General features: G+C 48.2%; 1 protein-coding gene across 12 annotated transcripts in view; it reads left to right on the forward strand.

Annotated features, from left to right (window-relative positions):
* The first annotated feature begins 1,197 nt into the window (after window positions 1–1,197).
* The window catches only part of dock3 (dedicator of cytokinesis 3), a 312,362-nt gene continuing 294,034 nt past the window's right edge, over window positions 1,198–19,525 (forward strand). For all 12 annotated transcript variants that reach the window (XM_035388217.1, XM_035388222.1, XM_035388223.1 and 9 more), the window contains exon 1: window positions 1,198–1,856. In XM_035388217.1, coding sequence (XP_035244108.1) covers window positions 1,820–1,856 — 37 coding nt within the window. In that variant the 5' untranslated portion in view covers window positions 1,198–1,819. The remainder of the gene's footprint in view (window positions 1,857–19,525) is intronic.

Raw genomic sequence — 19,525 nt, forward strand, 5'->3', positions numbered from 1 at the left:
TCACTGCTGATAGAAAAGATGAATGCCTGAACCTTTCAGCTGAACACTTTGGCATAATTAAGCTTTTAGGAACAAAGGGGCTTTTGTGTGGTGTTAGGGACTGCTGAAGGGGTGGCCTTGGTTATTAAGACTCATGCCTGTTTTTGCTTCATTCTCAAACTTTAAATGGCAGCCAGTGAGTTCAGGCCTTTCCAATTAGGGTAATCGGTAGGCACTGATCATGGACTAACTGAAACCGTCTGGTTTATGGGCTTTGGACAAAGGCAAACGTGCAAACACGCACACACACTTGCAGAAGGCAGAAATCTGGCCTGAAATGACCCCTGGTCAGTCTATATTTAAATATTTTTCTCAGAGTAAAGGTTTTAAGGTTTTTCCAACAAACAAAAACGCATGTCCTTTCATAAAAGCAGTTATTGATGGCTAGCGGACTGCTAAATTTAGAACCGGATAAACTGAACTGTTTTCAGATCAGTTAATTAGAATGAGGTTAGAACTGAGTAACAGCCATATAGCTAGCCTGAATCACATACACGCTGTGGCAACGGCATTTTTAAGATAATTATTAAGGTAGAAGATGGGAGTTCGACCGATGGAGGTTAAGCACGACCAAAAATAACTGCCTGCTCAAATGAAGTGTTATTTAACAGAAACGACCCACCGGATGTGCATTTGCATGAATCAAACGCATTAGCCTAATTTCGTTCCTGTTTTTTTATGTATGCCCAATCAATCCTCTCCTTCCAGTATAATCGTAAAAAGCGGTCTGGAAAATAAACGTGTCTGTTTAGCCTAGCAGTGCATCCTTGTTTAGTTGACCGATGAGCACCGTAGACTGTCACCTGAGTGAATATTTTAAAGTAGGCTATTGCTGTTGCTTTTGCATGAGAATAAATTTCAGTGTGAAAATCATGACTGTGCTTGATGATAAAAATTGATTACAAAAAAAGAAGTGCCATTCATTACATGGTGGCGAATACAAAATAAAATATGCTAATTAACGGACGACGTGTGTACTTGAAAAATACAACTATAACAAGTGAACAATATTAGCCGACCGTGTGGCAGCTGTAAAAGTGAAATTATTACTGGCCTGTTACACTTGTCCCGACGTTGGATTTTTATTTGGGGACTGCGGAGACTGAAGGCTGCGCGCGGGTCTCTCCGGCGCCCGCTGGGCTGTTTGACAGTCTGCGTCATGTGACGGCGACTGGGCAAAGATGGCGCTGCAGCGGCTATTGGAATAACCAGTACTCGTTACTCTCCTGTAGACAGCAAGACGTTCCGCAGTCGTGAAAAACGCACGCATTTCTGAAGACAGCAGTCTACCTATGAGATCAACCCGTCATCTTTCGGGAAATCCGCGCCTGCAATGGCATCGGTTCCCCAGAGTTTGCTAGCAGGCTATCCGATTTAAGTAGCCTGACTGAGAGGGGGGACGCGAATATCGGACGAGAGAAATAAATAAATAAATAAACTGTCTCTCTTCTCGCTCTGGTCGGAGATGCTGCTGCATTGGTAGTGCTGAGGGAAAGATTCTCACACACTAGTGGGGAGGCAGAGGTTACGGATAACGCAGCGTTGACTGCAAGAAAAGAAGCCACAAAGAGTGAGAAATGTGTCCTTTTAGAAACGAAATCGCCTGACTCTGGCGTCTTAATTTATTTTTCATTTTCAATAGTTATGTTATTTACTATCCGTGAAATATAGCTCTCTGTGTGTGTTCGGAGATCTGAGCGATCCATGTAACTTTCACTTACACTCAGTCCATGAAAACGACTAAACCGGGCTTTGATTTCTTGGGAATTTTACCAGGATCATGTGGACACCTACAGAAGATGAAAAAATTGGAGTTGGTAAGTAAATTAGTTTTATTCCCATTATAATGTTGACAATGTCCTGTTTTCTCTAATTTGGAATTTCTGTGAATTCCAGACTGAATATCAAGTCATGGTTTTTCGAAAATTGTAAATTCTGCATTGCACCGTTAAACAAACAAATCGTGTGTGCGCTGAAATCTAGCCTACTCATGGTCCTAACCGTCATCCACGCTTCCCATCCCCATATTGTCATTATTTTCGCGACTATCAGCTGAAAAACGTAGCCAAACTAGCATTCTTGTAAAGACAACCGACGGCCCAGGTAGCTGCCGTTTGTAAATGTGCCAGTCGTGTTTGGCTTTTGGAAACACGTTTAATTAATTACTGTGACAGAGTAACCTGCACACTCGGTTAAGTTTTTATTGTGTATGTTTATTCCAAGGTGGAAAACGATATTTAGAATGATTCAGTGTTCAACTTGAAAATATACTGATGGCGAGATGTTTTACCGATAGGTCCAAGGTGTTTAGCCAACAGTAGGTCCTATTTATTTATTTCTTCCTGCGAATGTGAGAACACTGTTCAATTTATAGACATAATCATAATAGCCGACAGGGGGCGATGAAAACGAAGTACCTCTCCAACAGGTGCATTACAGGAAAGGTCATAATAATCATAATAATAATAATAATTCCTGAAAAAATTGGGTTAAGTTGCTTGTGGGGGAAAACTACAAAGCTGGGGTTTTTAATTGCATTTAGAAGAACATAACCTGATGTAGTTTTTGCAAATGAATAAAAATTTGCCATTTATAAAAGACGGTGCAACGACTCACGCTAATGAACAAAAGTTAATACAATATAATTCGTTGTAGCGCCAATTCTCTGCATTATTTATGGAACATTAGGCAACAATACAATCTGCGAACATCACAGTATGGGCCTACTAGCGCAAAGATTTTGTAAGTCCTCATAGTTTAGGCTAATTGCATAGCTCGTATATGCCACAGCATTATAAAGTCTGGGGGTTCTGTTACCCGCATGGCCTTTAACTAATTTCATTGTGGGCTACTTTAAGATGGACAGCTGTAGGTTAATAGATTGGTGATCTATTGACGCCCAAACGTCAGAAGCTCTCTTATAGGCAGAGATATAGAATCGAACAGTACAACACAGAGGCAAAAGCTTCTAATGATATTATGTTTGCTATATAGGCTACTGCACCCCCATGCACGCACAGAAGAAATATAGATGCAATCTACAATGTACCAATAGCACAACACGTGTCCGTTCTGTTATTTTCCCTGTCGTCGTATGAGGTAATCATCGCTACATCACTGTGTGCATTTTCAGACTAGTCTGCTTCTCGTAATTTCTGACTTTGCTGCAGTTTCTGACTCATTTTTTGAAATTCGTTTCGACGAGGTAGTTTTTTCAGTTTAGCCACGATAACATTCTACAGTAGACTGCGACAGTGGGATTGCGTTGCACCCAGCCCTGGCTGACGTGAAAGACTTGATAACAAAGGACGAGCAGCTTCAGGCCGTTCGCTGGGACGGGGCTGAAGGTTAACCGGGAAAGTCAGGTCGCGTGCAGTTGTTGAACTGTTAATCAAACGAAATCAGAATTTCTAACAGAAACTTCATCTTATTCCCCATTTGAAAGTGAATATTATTGGGAAAAGCGAGAAGAATATTAAATTGGATTTGATTAGCCTAGCACTATATTAATATTACCTGTATGGTTCGATGAGTAGGCTACCTGGAGATGGGGAAGTGGATCAGGTTTATTGAAAATAAATACTTTCTCCCTGTGCCCTTCTCTAAGCTATCTAGAACAGCTATGTTTGAGCACTTCACTGAGGGCAAAACGGCAGACTAATTTATTTTACTATAATTAATAGTAAGCCGCTTGAAACCGCATTTTTATAGATCCTCAGCATAATTATATGCAAAATGGACATTTTGCCTTAATTGAATATTTCAGGTTTGTAGTTTTCTAATTAATGGTCAATTCTTATCAATTGTGTCATTTATTTAGCCCACATGGTTGACTTGAGAGCTAAAATAGAAACCTGAATTTGATTTTATCAAATGGAAGCAAATAAGCGGCCAAACGGTGGTTGATTGTTTCTTTCTGATGGTTAATTGAAGGCTGAACCAAGCCACGTGCGCTGTGAGTGTTCTATTTACCCTGTGACCTGGCGTCAGCGTATTAAACCCAATCAGTACGAATGAGTTGTAGGCCTACGTCTCATAATTTGCAGCAAAACACAGACGATGTTTAAAAAAAGTGTGTGCGTGCGTGTGTGTAATCCCAAATTCTGGCAGATTGGCACTTTGCAGGATATGCTATGAATGTACATGGAAAAAAACTCTCACCCACTAACTAACTAAAAATTACCATTGAAATGCTCACAGTCACAGTGTCATTCTAAAATATTGTATGCTCGCTAATCATGTACTATGGATTTGTATCAATGAAGCTGCACTTTATTATTTCTTAATAAGTGAAAAGCTTCTTGTAATGTGCTGGTAAGAGAAAGGTTTCTAGCCTCATAGATAAATAATGATGCCTACTCCGTGTGTGGGAGGGATTTGCCCTGATGTATCCAGAATGTGGATATAAGCTTCAACTTTCATTTTGTGACTCATTGATTGTCCCAATAAAACACAGCTCTTGTAATCATGTCATCAGTAATAAGACTTACTGCTTGTTATAACACAGGGGAAAATCTTTCTCAGCTACAGTGAGGGATAAATGACAACCTTTGCCTTTAAGGGGGAACTCGCTAAAGAATTAGGATTCTCACAAGTGCATGTTAAAATGGAAGACATCCTGTAAATAATAAATTAAAAAAACACATTCCATGGTGCAGATTTGAGTATATTCACAGCACACAGTATATTTACATGTATTTTTATTTTATTCATCAGTCCTATGTATTAATTGTGAGTAACATGTCTACCTTGATGCTGGATGGTTGCAGGTTTGAATCCATGAGCAGAGGTGGATTGCAGGCAGAGCACTGGCTCTGTCCTGGTCTCACACACATTTATTGAGATGGACTGGGGCAGCTGAACCTCAAGTGGACCCATACTGTACACAGACGTACAGACTGTAGAGACGTATAGACTGTGGACCCATACTGTACACAAACGTACAGACTGTAGAGACATACAGATTTCATTTGATTCTATAGGGCAAGGACACTCCAGCATGACCCTCAAGGGCTACAGTACTACAGCTTCTTTCTTTTCTACTGAGTTCATTTGTTGATTCATGTCTCTGATTGGCCAGAGATTTCAGTCACCTGGTGTCCCAGGTCTACACCAGTCCCTGATACCACAGATAAGGGTGAAAAGCAGCTGTACTACTGGCCTCCAGGGCCAGATTTGAGTATCTCTGGTCTACACTATCCAGGCGTGGACACTGTTCTTTTACCACTCTATATTTGAATGAATCTCACATTAAATTATAAATAAAACAATATTGCAGTACATGTTTTAAAAAAGCTTGATCAGGTGCGAGGTGGGTTGGTAGTTTAAGCTCAGGTCTGGCGGACATTTTCTTGTTTTGGTTTTCACAGTCCTCCTTCCCCGCTGGCTTGTTAGTCAGAGTCGGCTTGGTACCCGGTTCCCAAAGAATTCACAGCATCACAGCTCGGCTACTTAGGAAGAAACAGGAGGAGAATGTGGCTTGTCTGGACCGTCCAGTGATGTCATGCATTTCTGCCGCTTGCCTTGGCATATTTCTGTTTTTTAAAAATAATTATTTTTTTGCTAAACGAGGAGATGGCGTAGAGAGATGGGAAAAACGAAAGCGGGCCCTGGCTGTAAACAGACCCACCTTTCATGGGAGACGGGGTGGTGGGGAAGGGGGGGGGGGGCGCATTCCGGTCCTGGGGAGGGAGGTTACTCATGGAGCTGCTCCAAGCGGCCTCCAAAGTTTCTGGCGTGGCGAGGGGAAAACAGCTATTCACCCTGCCGCGCGGTGAATGAGCCTTTGTCATGGAGATGGGGCTGCTCTGAATACAGCCCTGGAGCCCCGGGGTCCCTCTCCCCGCGGCTGCTCTGTATTCCCATCAGCTAGCGGCCCGCGGCACAGGAACAGGAAGTGCTGCGTTTCCTGGCCTGCGTTAGCGCTGTGGGCCCTTTATTCCCTGTAGCCTGTGTTAGCGCTGTGAGCCCTTTATTCCCTGTAGCCTGTGTTAGCCCTGAGGGCCCTTTATTCCCTGTAGCCTATGTTAGTGCTGAGGGCCCTTTATTGCCTGTAGCCTGCGTTAGCCCTGAGGGCCCTTTATTGCCTGTAGCCTGCGTTAGCCCTGAAGCCCTTTATTGCCTGTAGCCTGTGTTAGCGCTGAGGGCCCTTTATTCCCTGTAGCCTGTGTTAGCGCTGAAGGCCCTTTATTGCCTGTAGCCTGCGTTAGTGATGTGGGCCCTTTATTCCCTGTAGCCTGTGTTAGCCCTGTGGGCCCTTTATTCCCTGTAGCCTGTGTTAGCCCTGTGGGCCCTTTGTTCCCTGTAGCCTGTGTTAGCGCTGTGAGCCCTTTATTCCCTGTAGCCCGCGTTAGCCCTGAGGGCCCTTTATTCCCTGTAGCCTGTGTTAGCGCTGTGGGCCCTTTATTCCCTGTAGCCTGTGTTAGCGCTGCGGGCCCTTTATTCCCTGTAGCCTGTGTTAGCGCTGTGAGCCCTTTATTCCCTGTAGCCTGTGTTAGCGCTGCGGGCCCTTTATTCCCTGTAGCCTGTGTTAGCGCTGTGAGCCCTTTATTCCCTGTAGCCTGTGTTAGCGCTGCGGGCCCTTTATTCCCTGTAGCCTGTGTTAGCCCTGAGGGCCCTTTATTCCCTGTAGCCTGTGTTAGCGCTGTGGGCCCTTTATTCCCTGTAGCCTGTGTTAGCGCTGTGAGCCCTTTATTCCCTGTAGCCTGTGTTAGCCCTGAGGGCCCTTTATTTCCTGTAGCCTGTGTTAGCGCTGAAGGCCCTTTATTCCCTGTAGCCTGTGTTAACGCTGCAGGCCCTTTATTCCCTGTAGCCTGTGTTAGCGCTGTGAGCCCTTTATTCCCTGTAGCCTGTGTTAGCGCTGCGGGCCCTTTATTCCCTGTAGCCTGTGTTAGCGCTGTGAGCCCTTTATTCCCTGTAGCCTGTGTTAGCGCTGCGGGCCCTTTATTCCCTGTAGCCTGTGTTAGCCCTGAGGGCCCTTTATTCCCTGTAGCCTGTGTTAGCGCTGTGGGCCCTTTATTCCCTGTAGCCTGTGTTAGCCCTGTTGGCCCTTTATTCCCTGTAGCCTGCGTTAGCGTTGTGAGCCCTTTATTCCCTGTAGCCTGTGTTAGCGCTGTGAGCCCTTTATTCCCTGTAGCCTGTGTTAGCGCTGTGAGCCCTTTATTCCCTGTAGCCTGTGTTAGCCCTGAGGGCCCTTTATTCCCTGTAGCCTGTGTTAGCGCTGTGAGCCCTTTATTCCCTGTAGCCTGTGTTAGCGCTGTGGGCCCTTTATTCCCTGTAGCCTGTGTTAGCCCTGAGGGCCCTTTATTCCCTGTAGCCTGTGTTAGCCCTGAGGGCCCTTTATTCCCTGTAGCCTGTGTTAGCGTTGTGAGCCCTTTATTCCCTGTAGCCTGTGTTAGCGCTGTGGGCCCTTTATTCCCTGTAGCCTGTGTTAGCCCTGAGGGCCCTTTATTCCCTGTAGCCTGTGTTAGCGCTGTGGGCCCTTTATTCCCTGTAGCCTGTGTTAGCGTTGTGAGCCCTTTATTCCCTGTAGCCTGTGTTAGCGCTGTGGGCCCTTTATTCCCTGTAGCCTGTGTTAGCCCTGGGGGCCCTTTATTCCCTGTAGCCTGTGTTAGCGCTGTGGGCCCTTTATTCCCTGTAGCCTGTGTTAGCGTTGTGAGCCCTTTATTCCCTGTAGCCTGTGTTAGCGCTGTGGGCCCTTTATTCCCTGTAGCCTGTGTTAGCCCTGAGGGCCCTTTATTCCCTGTAGCCTGTGTTAGCGCTGTGAGCCCTTTATTCCCTGTAGCCTGTGTTAGCGCTGTGGGCCCTTTATTCCCTGTAGCCTGTGTTAGCCCTGAGGGCCCTTTATTCCCTGTAGCCTGTGTTAGCCCTGAGGGCCCTTTATTCCCTGTAGCCTGTGTTAGCGCTGCGGGCCCTTTATTCCCTGTAGCCTGTGTTAGCGCTGTGGGCCCTTTATTCCCTGTAGCCTGCGTTAGCCCTGGTTAGCGCTGTGAGCCCTTTATTCCCTGTAGCCCGCGTTAGCGTTCTGGCAGCTGGCCTGCTCTGTGGGTATTGGGGCAGTGAGGCAGAATGGCATCTGGCCATTATGTGTCCCTGGCGCTAACCCTGGCAGAGAGGAGAAAATTGGTCCTGGCAGCAGACTCTGAAAAGGGGCCAGTTAATATAACCCAGGGCACCGCAAATCCCAAACTGGATTACTGCTAATGTTTCAGGAATATTTGTTTTCCCAACACTTCTTGAGCGAAGGCTGTTATTGTGGCGGAAGCCCTCAGCTGTGGCTCTAACACGTGGCAGCTAAGAGCGTCATAGGCCTCCACGCCTGCGCTCGTAACACGCAAGCACAGAGCCGTTGGTTAACACTGCGCGGGGTAGCTCCCCAGGCCATCTGTCCAGAATGACTGACCGTGTGTGAGGGATTCTGCTGGAATGTCTGCCATTTTGGCTCTCAACAGTGTTGGTGAATGGGACAAGGCCCTGACAGCTTCCACATTTTGAAATCAATACTATACTATGCAAGGGGGAATTGGCTGGTAATAACCTAGAACAAACTTACCGGCATCGGTAAGATTCTGGTAGATATGATGATGCAGCATAAATACACGATACACAATAGAGACAGATTTGATGTGCTGCTGACGCTGTACATGAAGTGAAAATATGAGCTCAGAATGTGGCCATAGTCATCTGAACCAGTTTTATTTATGTATTTTTAATGGATCTTTTTTTCCCAGTCAAACTCACTACCAGATCTATACAGTAGCTTAAATGAAATTACAAGCAAAGTAACTCTGTAGACCCAGAGCTACACAACCTTGTACCTGGAGATCTACTGTCCTGTAGGTTTTCACTCCAACACTAACAAAGTACACGTCATTCAACAGCAAGAGCAGGGCTGCCCAACCCTGTTCCTGGAGATCTACTGTCCTGTAGGTTTTCACCTCATTCAACAGCTCATTGAGCTGCTAATTATCAGGTGTGCCAAATTAGAATTAATTAGAGATCACCAGGAACACAGCGGGGCAGCCCTGAACTAGGCCTCTGCTCTCTGCGTAATAATAAAGGGTGACTAAATCACATTTTTGTCACATTTTTCCTTAATAAGTTGACATCTCTCCTCATCTGCCTTTTCCATGAATGTGGAAATTGTGGCAGTTTGTTTGTTCTGTAATGTACAACAGGCCGATATCAGCATAGCCAATGGCCAGTGTCGGCAGCCTGATACTTAAGAATTTAAATATCTGAGAGTTTCTAAATTGTGCACCCCTATTTAATGTGCAACACATCAGTAGGATACACATGATTATACTCCCGTTGCATTTGGGATATGAAGGTAGATGGAATATACACCTTGGCACATTTGGATTAATGGAGTCATAATTCAGCACAGGAGATGTCCCGGGTCGCCAGATGAGCCTGATGATGGATGACCGCTCCAGAGTGAATTTCCGAGGCGCTAAGATAACTAAGACTTGTTGTAGATGAATATTGGTGTGCACTGTCAGCTGAATTTAAAAATGAATTTCGTCATCTGCAGATGTTCAAGCAAAGGCTCACCAAGTTCAGTCATTTTCTATACCTTTCGTGGACATTAAAAGGTGCCTTATTTTGATATGCGTGAAATATAAAGGGAATCCATGTTTATTTCCCCCCTGAAACCAGTGCAGCAAAGCGAGCGTGCCGTTCCCCAGATTAGCAGAGCCACTGTGCGCTAATTGGGCTCGGCGTGCTCAGCTCGTTCGTACGCAGGACTGGAGCGCGTAAGGAACGATCGCATTTTTAGCGCGTAACGCGTGATAATGAGAAATCAGCGTGTGCTGATCGACATGAAAGCATCATTATTCCCTCCCGAGCCCCCGGGGGGGGGGGGCACGTGCCCTTTAAACGCAGCTGGGGGGGGAGGGGGGGGGCTCGTATTGGGTCCTCCAGTCTAATCCTGGTGGGTTTGAGAGGTGGAGACCCCGGAACGTTCCGCGTCGAGGGGGATCGGTGAATATTTACGGCGGAGAGGCCAAGCGCGATTAGCGCGTCGGGAGAGGCGAGGGGGGGGGGGCGGCGGCGCTGGGACGCGCTGTTGGAAAAGCTCCCGAAAGACGCGCGCTACTGTTTCAGCGCAGGTCATTAAGCCCGTTAAGACGTATTAATCGCCTCCCGGCAGCGCCAGCCGGGGCGCGGTCACGTGTGTGTTTTTCACCGTGGTAACGGGAACGATACGAGCGGCGGGTTGCCACGCGCCGCTCCCTGGGATAGCGCTGCGGTGCCGCGGCGGGGGCGCGGTGCTTTTGGCCGTGGCGGCCAGGCGGGGGTTCGCGGCACCCGTCTCCCGCGGGGGACGAGGCGTCTGCCGCTCTGGGCTGCTGGAAGGCGGCAGCGTTTCCACGGTCTTTCGGCGAGGAGCCGGCGTAGAAACGAAGCGCGCGGACTCCGCGGCCAATCAGCAGCCAAACCGAGCGCTTGGGTGCCGCCGCACAGCGAATCGGCCGCGGTCCCCCTGACGGGCGGCGGCCTGGCGCTGTAATTAACCACGTGGTGAATTCACAGCAGTACATATACGGAGGCCACTGAGGAAGACGATGGTGCACGTTTCTGACCTTTGGCTTTGTGTACCCAGTGCAGCGCTCTCTTTGTTCTGTAATACTGACCGATCCCCTATGCCGAGTTTATCAAGTCCCAGAAATGGGAACTACTGTCAAAAAACCCCTGTTTCTTTCCCTGATTTTTAAGGAAATTGATTGCGACATATGGTACTGACTCATTGTCTGAATTGAAAAATCGCATGCTGTACAGTGGACTCCCAAACCTGGCTAAACAATGCATGTGAATTACAGGAATTCAGGGTTAGGAACCGTTGCATAGCAACAACTTTACTACTTCTTCTAGTAGTAGTAGTATTAGTATGCATATTAATATTATTTGTTTATAAAGTATGAAAAAGTACAGTACAATTGTGTGCACTGAAAACTATTACAAAAACAAGCAAACATCCCAACAAACAGATATTCCGAAGAAAACAAAATGGCTGTGCAGTAGAGTTTTCAGCCTGGTTTAGTAAACCTACATTGATTGCAACTGTCCCGTCATCAACCACAAATGCGGAAAGAAGGCCTTGGCGCTCGGGGGAGACGTGTCACACAGTCTGCAGGGCGGCCCGCACGGGCCCGCCGGATTAGCGTGCGGACTAACCGAGGAACCGGAGTGACTGGAGGACTCTGGCCAGAGCCCACGACTGTGAGAGCAGCATCTTTACTCGGGGGGAAGCTGATCTTGAACGGGTATAGATATCCGGAAGGACAGAGGAAACTCAGAAAGAGAAACAAGCCGATTCTGAAAAAGAGGATGACGGAATGTAATACTCTTCGGGATCGGGGGGGGGGAGGTGGTTGGGGGCTCTGAATTACCTCGGACAGAAAAGAGGAGGAATGAGGCTGACTTAGGCCGCGCGTTGAAAAGGCTTGTCGGGTGGGGAGGCCGGTGGTATCACAATCGCCTCAGCGAGGCTTCAATCGGGGTGTAAAACATTACGGCCGTTCTGGCTCAGGCTGGAAGAGGACGGAAATGCCTTTTCATGGAGCCGTGCGGAGTTGGTTCCGTAGAAAAGTCAACGAGCGAAACGAGAGCGACGCTGCAGCAGTGCATTGTGGTGCCGCTCGCTGTTTATGGAAATGGAGCGTGAGCCCGCGGTCGGAGAAACGTCGCCCCACGTAGCGCTAACTCATGCTCCAGCGTGCACTGAGTGCCCTTTATCATTTTTAACATTTCGCTCTTATAAACCTGCTTATAAGTGCAGCAGTTAACAGGGCTGCCTTTGAGAGGGGAAAAAATAGTAATATTCAGTGGAAGTGTTTGTATTAAGCATGGTCCAGTGATAGATAGATTTCAGGGTAATGTAGTGTACTAGCTGACTGCCCTAAATTGAATCGGATGTAGGTAACGGTTGAGAGTACTGCTGGCCTCAGCCTACTAAAGTGCACTTCAATCAAAGATGGTAAGGCCACAAACAGGACGGACCGTTCTAGAGTATTTTTCAGGCTACGTGTAATTAGCCCACAGCACTGCAAGTGCCAATATATACAGTGCAATAATGAATGAACTCAACGAGCTGACATACATGCAGGTACGTTGCCATGCAGTCTTCTGGTGACCACGGAAACGCTGTTTGTGTTATTATTTGCGTTATTTTGCGTGTGCCGTTGGGGACAGGTGGAGTTCCTCAGGGCGTGGTTCTCAGGTCTGAACGTGCTTACAGAGAAGCGCAAGCCTTAAGTTCCACTCAGCCGAACGGGAATCGGTGCTTAGCACCGCTGACAGTTCCCGCCTGTCCACTGTTCACTGAGCCCTTCCGTGTTTACAGTGGAAAGGGTGAAGTCACACCAGTCTAACTGCACAGAATTAAATTCAGTTACGCTGCATGTCTCCCAGTTTATATTTTGCATACATGTTTATGATGGAACATCTCAATGTTTGTGTTGAATGTTTTTTTTCCCAGTTGATCATCTTTTTCTTTCATAACAATACAGCGGTAATTATAATAACAGGTGGGGAAACAAGAGAATACAACAATTTAGCGAAAATGCGTTTTGAAACTATATTGCAGCGTTGCAGTTTTGGTCACATATCATTAAGAGCAGTTGACACAGCAGTTTGGATTAGTCAAGCATGAGTGTGTAGTTGGAGCATGCTCAGTCAGTCTGGGGGGGGGCATGATCAGTCAGTCTGGGGGGGAGGAGCATGTTCAGTCAGTCTGGTGGGGGGGGGGGGGAGAGCATACTCAGTCAGTCTATCTGCAGAATTTTGTGCGCATGAGGACTGCCAGAGCACACACACCTGACTGCGCTCAGGTTTGTCTTGTCTACTGAGGTGGAGTCTATTCTGCTGCGATCAGGATTCGATTGGTACGTCACTTTGCCTCACCGTCAGGATTTGACCCATGTGTCATCATACGGTCGGGATTCGATCCATATGTCATCATACGGTCGGGATTCGATCCATATGTCATCATACGGTCGGGATTCGATCCATATGTCATCATACGGTCGGGATTCGATCCATATGTCACCATATGGTCAGGATTCGATCCATATGTCACCATACGGTCGGGATTCGATCCATATGTCACCATACGGTCGGGATTCGATCCATATGTCACCATACAGTCGGGATTCGATCCATATGTCACCATATGGTTGGGATTCGATCCATATGTCACCATACGGTTGGGATTCGATCCATATGTCACCATACGGTTGGGATTCGATCCATATGTCACCCTACAGTCGGGATTTCATCCATATGTTGCTTCATGGTCAGGATTCGGTCCGTACGTCACCTCAGCGTTGGGATTGTATCTGTTAAAAAAAGAAAAAGAATGCTACTCTATTATTTGTCTTTTTCTGTACAATAGCTGCCAGCAGATGAAGCTGTGGTTTGTAACCTTTGTGTCTTGGTCCTATAGATCAGCTTTATTTTATGGTTCATTAAGAGCTGTTTGTTTTTCTCTGGCTAACTGGGCAGGTTTTCCTCTCCTGTTCCTGGTCCTGGACGGTGTCCTAAAATTCAGCAATAATGAAAAACAGAGCTCCATATAAGAGCAAACAAGCTGCACATAATTACTATCACAGAAAGGATAGAAAATCTATACGGCTGGATTTCTTTCCTCGGTGGGTGCAGTGGTGTTGAGCAGATGTGTGATTGGCTGATCCTGGATCAGCGCCCCACCCCTGAGCTTCCAGCCCCCCCCCCCCCCCCCCTCGGGTTGCTGGTCCTAGTTTGGATCGTGCGTGTAGCCGCGCGCGCTCACGCACGCACATGCACAGATACACAGATGACGTTAGCAGACATGCGTGTAGCCGCGCGCGCTCACTCACGCACAGGCACAGATACACAGATGACGTTAGCAGACATGCGTGTAGCCGCGCGCGCTCACTCACGCACAGGCACAGATACACAGATGACGTTAGCAGACATGCGTGTAGCCGCGCGCGCTCACTCACACACATGCACAGATGACGTTAGCAGACATGCGTGTAGCCGTGCGCGCTCGCTCACGCACAGGCACAGATACACAGATGACGTTAGCAGACGTGCGTGTAGCCGCGCGCGCGCGCTCACTCACTCACAGGCACAGATACACAGATGACGTTAGCAGACGTGCGTGTAGCCGCGCGCGCTCACTCACGCACAGGCACAGATACACAGGTGACGTTAGCAGACATGCGTGCTGAGCGGATAACGAGCGATCAGTGGCTCGTTTCACGTGCGCTTTAATTAGCGGACGCGCCCCACTGATTGTGCCTGTTCCTGCCGGCCTCCTGATTGGCTGAGCTCAGGCGAGGGTGTGTAATGAGTCACCGAGCACAGGAAGCTGCCCTGGCGATTGTGTCTGCCGCCGCCCCGTTTCCCCCGGAGGTTCACAGCTACGCGCCGTCCAAGCGCTCTGTCTGTGAATGCTCCCTTTCACAGTCTGCATTCACACCTCCCGAAGCCCTGTTCTGAAGTGTGTGTGTGTGTGTGTGTGTACGCGTGTGTGAGTGTGTGCGCGTGTGTAAGTGTGCATGTACGCATTTGCATATGTGTGTGTTCGTGTGTGTGAGTGTGTGCGCGTGCGTGTGTGTGTGTGTGTGTGTGTATGTGTGTGTGTGCGCGCACGTGTGTGTGTGTGTGCACGCGCATATGTGTGTGTGTGGCCAGGGCCATTCCAGAATACTGAACTTGGCTCTGGAATACTGAGCCATATGATTTCTCCTCAGGTATTTACCTGTATGTGGCTCAGTGCATCTTGCCCTTGATGCCATGCCTCTGAGTCCCTCCTGCTTGCAGACAGCCCCATGGCATGATTCTGCCACCGTGTTTGACGGTAGGAATGGTGTTACCTGGGTGATGTGCTGTGTTTATGTTGCGACTTTGTTTTCAGGCCAAAGAGCTCAGCTTTAGTCTCATCAAACCACAGAATGTTCTTCCGGAAGGTCCCAGGGTCTGTCTCAATGCTTCAGGAAAAACCCAGGTGTGAGTTAATGTTGGCCTTTCTCAGAAGTGGCTCTCCTTAAGAGGCCAGATCTGCAATGTCCTGAAGAAGCTGTTGAATTCCTTGGTCTTCATGGCAGTGTGACTGATCTGATCTGTGTGACCTCACATAGCCGGTGTTATGTATTCAGTAAACACACAACTGAACACAGGAGGACTCTAAATCAACATAGGTGGACCTGGTTGATGCATTTGCTGCGATCTCTCGAGGAAATGGCCTAATTTCGGTTGTAAATGCAAAGGTGATGAATGCTTATCACTGAAGTCATTTTCAGGTTGATTTATAGTTTACTGCTTATAACATCTCAATACTTTGTTTTGACATTGTAGAGTATTACATATTGTAGTAGAAAAAAACAAATTTAAATGTATTTTAATTTGACTTAAATTTGACTCTTGGTCATATAATTATCTGAGATACTTCAACCCTTGAGTCTCCAATGAAATCCTGCAGATTACTATCGGTTTTGAAAGAATTAAAAACTATTTTCACCAGTTTCAGAATACAGCTGACATCTTTGATATGATTGCGCATTTTAATTAGTAGCATTCTCTAGGAGGTGTAGAAGATTTTTACCAGAATCTAAGGTGTCACAGAAGTTCTGATCCGTATTTCATCCGGGCCTGTTTTTGGTACAGCACACGTTGGCTCCATACCAGTTAAGTTGGTGCTGTATTAATCAATGTGGAATTAAAACTCATTACCAGTGTGACTCAGACTTCATGGTCGAAATACACAGTTGCCAGTGTTTGTCTATTTTCATATCGATATTAAAATATTTTGGCTGGCCCATCAGATTTGGACTACAGTTCCCAGGTTCTCTTGCAAAGGGCAGAACGGGTTGTGGAGGGAGGAGGATTGGTCAGACTGGTTAGATGCTGTCTGGGGTTTGAGGTGACCTGAACTGGCTGGGACACTGTCCATGGTGCTGAAGAGCCTCTCTCTGTTTTGAACCCTGGATAATGGGGACATGAGGAGCAGGAAGGCTTTGCTCGTGACTCTTTATAGTGAGACGTTCTGCAGTGGAGAGGCTCGGCAGCGCCCCCTGTCTGCACCTGCTGTTCCATGACTCAGACGGCTCTGTTAGAGCACGGCTATCCGCACACGCATGCAGAGCTGGCCCTACTGTACGCTCATAAAAGCCTGCTTTCTTCGGAATAATTCATTACGTTTATGTCATGATCTGGATGTGACCTAGTTTTCTCAAACGCACCCAGGTGATTTTTTTGTGATATAGAGAAATTAAAACCGACGGTAGCCGATTAATCTGAAATGGTTTGTGATTTGGGGAATTTTGTGGATGTGCTCAGCCCAGACTGCTGGGAAGTGAAGTAGTAAATCACGAGTCTGGCTGCCTGGTTGAGCATCTCCGCTCAGGTAGGTCGTCGTGGTAACACCTCCCGTAGGTGTCTGAAATGCTGTCTGTAAACAGGTGGACAAAGAGGCGAAAAGTGCCGTTGGAGCTACCTGATATTTTTTCTCTCTCGCACTCTGAGTCTCAAGGACTTCGCATTTCTGCAGTTTACAGACATGGTTCTTTATTCTCTTCTCTTCTGTCTTTTTTATGCCTTCTGTTGTCTTTAAGCAAAGGATCATGTCAGAGTAGATTAGGCCCATTGGCTGTAAATTCCGCTGAAGTGTCTCAGCTGCAGGACACTTCCTCCTCTGTCTCTCCCGGCTTCGAGCTCCCCACCCCCACCATGCCCAACTAAATTCCAAATGGCTGCAGCTTCTCTCCACAGACTCTGTGTCTAATCAGGTTTTTCAGTCGTTCTTCCATGAAACGAGCTAAACTGACCTCGATCCGCCATCGAGATTCAGCTTGATCTGCTATCGAGATTCAGTTCGATCCACCGTCGAGATTCAGCTCGATCCGCCCTCAAGATTCAGCTCGATCCGCTATCGAGATTCAGCTCGATCTTCCATCGAGATTCAGCTCGATCCGCTATCGAGATTCAGCTCGATCTTCCATCGAGATTCAGCTCGATCTGCTGTGGAGATTCAGCTCGACCCGCTATCGAGATTCAGCTCGATCCACCGTCGAGATTCAGCTTGATTCACCGTGGAGATTCAGCTCGATCCGCCCTCGAGATTCAGCACGATCCACCGTGGAGAATCAGACGACCCGGGCTCGCGTGCTAAGAAACGGAGAGATCAATCCGAGACCAGGAAGGGAGTTTCTTACATGCAGACTGGTAAGCAGGCCAGAAATCGATTGCTCCTGGACGAAGCCCAGACAGAACTGGTGTTGCTTTACACAGTGTGACGAGCAGGGAGCCTCAAGCTGCCATGTCCCAGTTTGGATGAGACATTTCTCCAAGAGACACAGCACCGCATAATTAAGTACATATCTATATTTTAAGCTCTCCTCTGTTTGTACTTAGAGCAGACCCCCCACCCCCGTATACAAAGTCCACCCCTTCTTTAAAAATAGTCCCCTCTTTTTCCTCTCTCGATTTCTTGCTGCATTGAAGGCAGTTTACCAGACGGTTCTTAACAGGCAAGTCCTCTCTTCTATCTGGAGATGTTTTACCTAATTACATAGTTGCTTCTCAAGATGACACCCCACCAACACACACACACACGCGCGAACAAACACACAAACACACAAACACACACACACACACACACACACACAGACACGCACAGACACACACACGCACACACACACTGAATATTAGATAGCGAATTCTGTTTTTGATCTGATTGGCATGGCTGAAGGTTAGAGCCTGGAGCGGTGTGCTTGTGCAAACAGTGTCCGACGCTGCAAGTTGGCTGCCGAACATTTAGCCAAAGCTTTGATCGCTGGCCTCGCTGGGGGACCTGGGCCTAAACATTCCCTTCTCTCTGCTCGATGCGCGCTTGTTTACCTCTGCGTCTGTCAGGCGTGATTTGTTAGCTGTGCGCTACCTCGCTTACGTATGGAGCGTCCCTGCGCAGTCTGGATACAGGTGGTGCTGTTTCATGGGTGCCCGTAGACGTGGTGCATTGTGGGAAAAGCGAACCGTATGGGAAGCTTGTGGCTTCCCCCGTTTCCCTCGCGTGTGTGGAAGGAACCTCACCGTCGGTCCGTTCGCCCAGGAGAGGATGCTGGGATGCGGGGGGCTGGACTCCTCCATCGCACAATCGCCCACCGCTCACGGGCCGGAACACTGTAGGATTCTGACAGCGAGTTCCGCCGTTGTTATGGCGACACCAGCGGAACAGAGCCGGCTGTTGAGGTGACTGCGGAACTCCGCGGCTCGCCACAACAAAAACAGCCGGAGCGGATTCCAGCATCGCTATAACAACCGCGGAACACAGAGTCAAAAATTCCGTCGGATTTGCTTTGTTCAGCCAGCCACCTCAAAGGGAAGGCAAAATGTCTGTCAGGCGCTGCTGATGCACGACTCTGAGACACGAAACGCGGAGATGTGTCAGCGCTGAAAAGAACACAAGTACAAATCTCCCTTTCAGTGAAAATTGTGCTTGTTCTTGTTTAATGCGTGCCTAATTAGTAGAGCAGAATGCAGGCAGGCAGTGTAAGGGACAACTGTAGAGAGATAATATGTCACAGGCCTAAATGTAAAATAAAATATTTATTTACTGGAACTTATTTTACTGTTCTTGTTACACTTATTGTGAATGGTTTCCCACATTTAGAAGCACATTTCCCTCTGTGACTGAAGATGAAAAGATGGCGCTCTTGTTGGGCTTTTTGGGCTACCTTCCGTCCGTTTAATCGCACTATTATCTGTCCTGTCTGTACAGGACACATACCGCATGTCCTGCACATGCGACCGCATGCTGGCTCGAACACAGCGCAGGCCCTGATGCGTTCTCCTGCCCTGTATGTCTCCGTTGGCGGACGCCAGGACTCCGACCCGAGTCGCTCGCTTGGGATCGGTCACGTCGCGGTCCGCGAGAACAGCGAGCGCTCCCGCGCGTTTTTAATCATCGCCGCGCGTGTGACGGGGTCCGCGGCGCGGCGACGTGGAGACATCGTCACGTTTGCGTCGAGCTGAGCAGCGACGCCGCCGGTCCGCCCCCAGGCCGCCCCCAGGCTTCCTGCGTTTTTATTACCCGGCTGATTTATTCCGCGCCGCCGTGCGGACCTGCGGCGGCCCGCTCGGTGTAAACACCCTGCCGCCGGTTATCCGGTCCGCCTGCGGCGCCGCCGAGCGCGGCGCTCGGTGTGAGTCACCCGCTCCTCGCCGCGTCCGGCCCCGCAGCACGCGCAGTTAAACCTGACCTTCGACCCCGGGCCGACGGGGAAACCCAGCCGGGATCGGATGTCCTGAAACGGTTGACCCCGGAGTCAAGCTCAGCTGTGAAGCAATGCATTCTGGGGGGTTCGCTTACCGTGGAAGCACTAGTCCGGATCTGACTGACCTACTTCTGTTTGTCGAGCTTGAATCTGCCATCTCACTGCTTTTCACCCGCACCAAACGTTTTACCCAGTAGCTAGCTAATGTTTTGTTAATCATAACC

Source organism: Anguilla anguilla, chromosome 13, assembly GCF_013347855.1.
Source record: "Anguilla anguilla isolate fAngAng1 chromosome 13, fAngAng1.pri, whole genome shotgun sequence".
Lineage (NCBI taxonomy): Eukaryota > Metazoa > Chordata > Actinopteri > Anguilliformes > Anguillidae > Anguilla > Anguilla anguilla.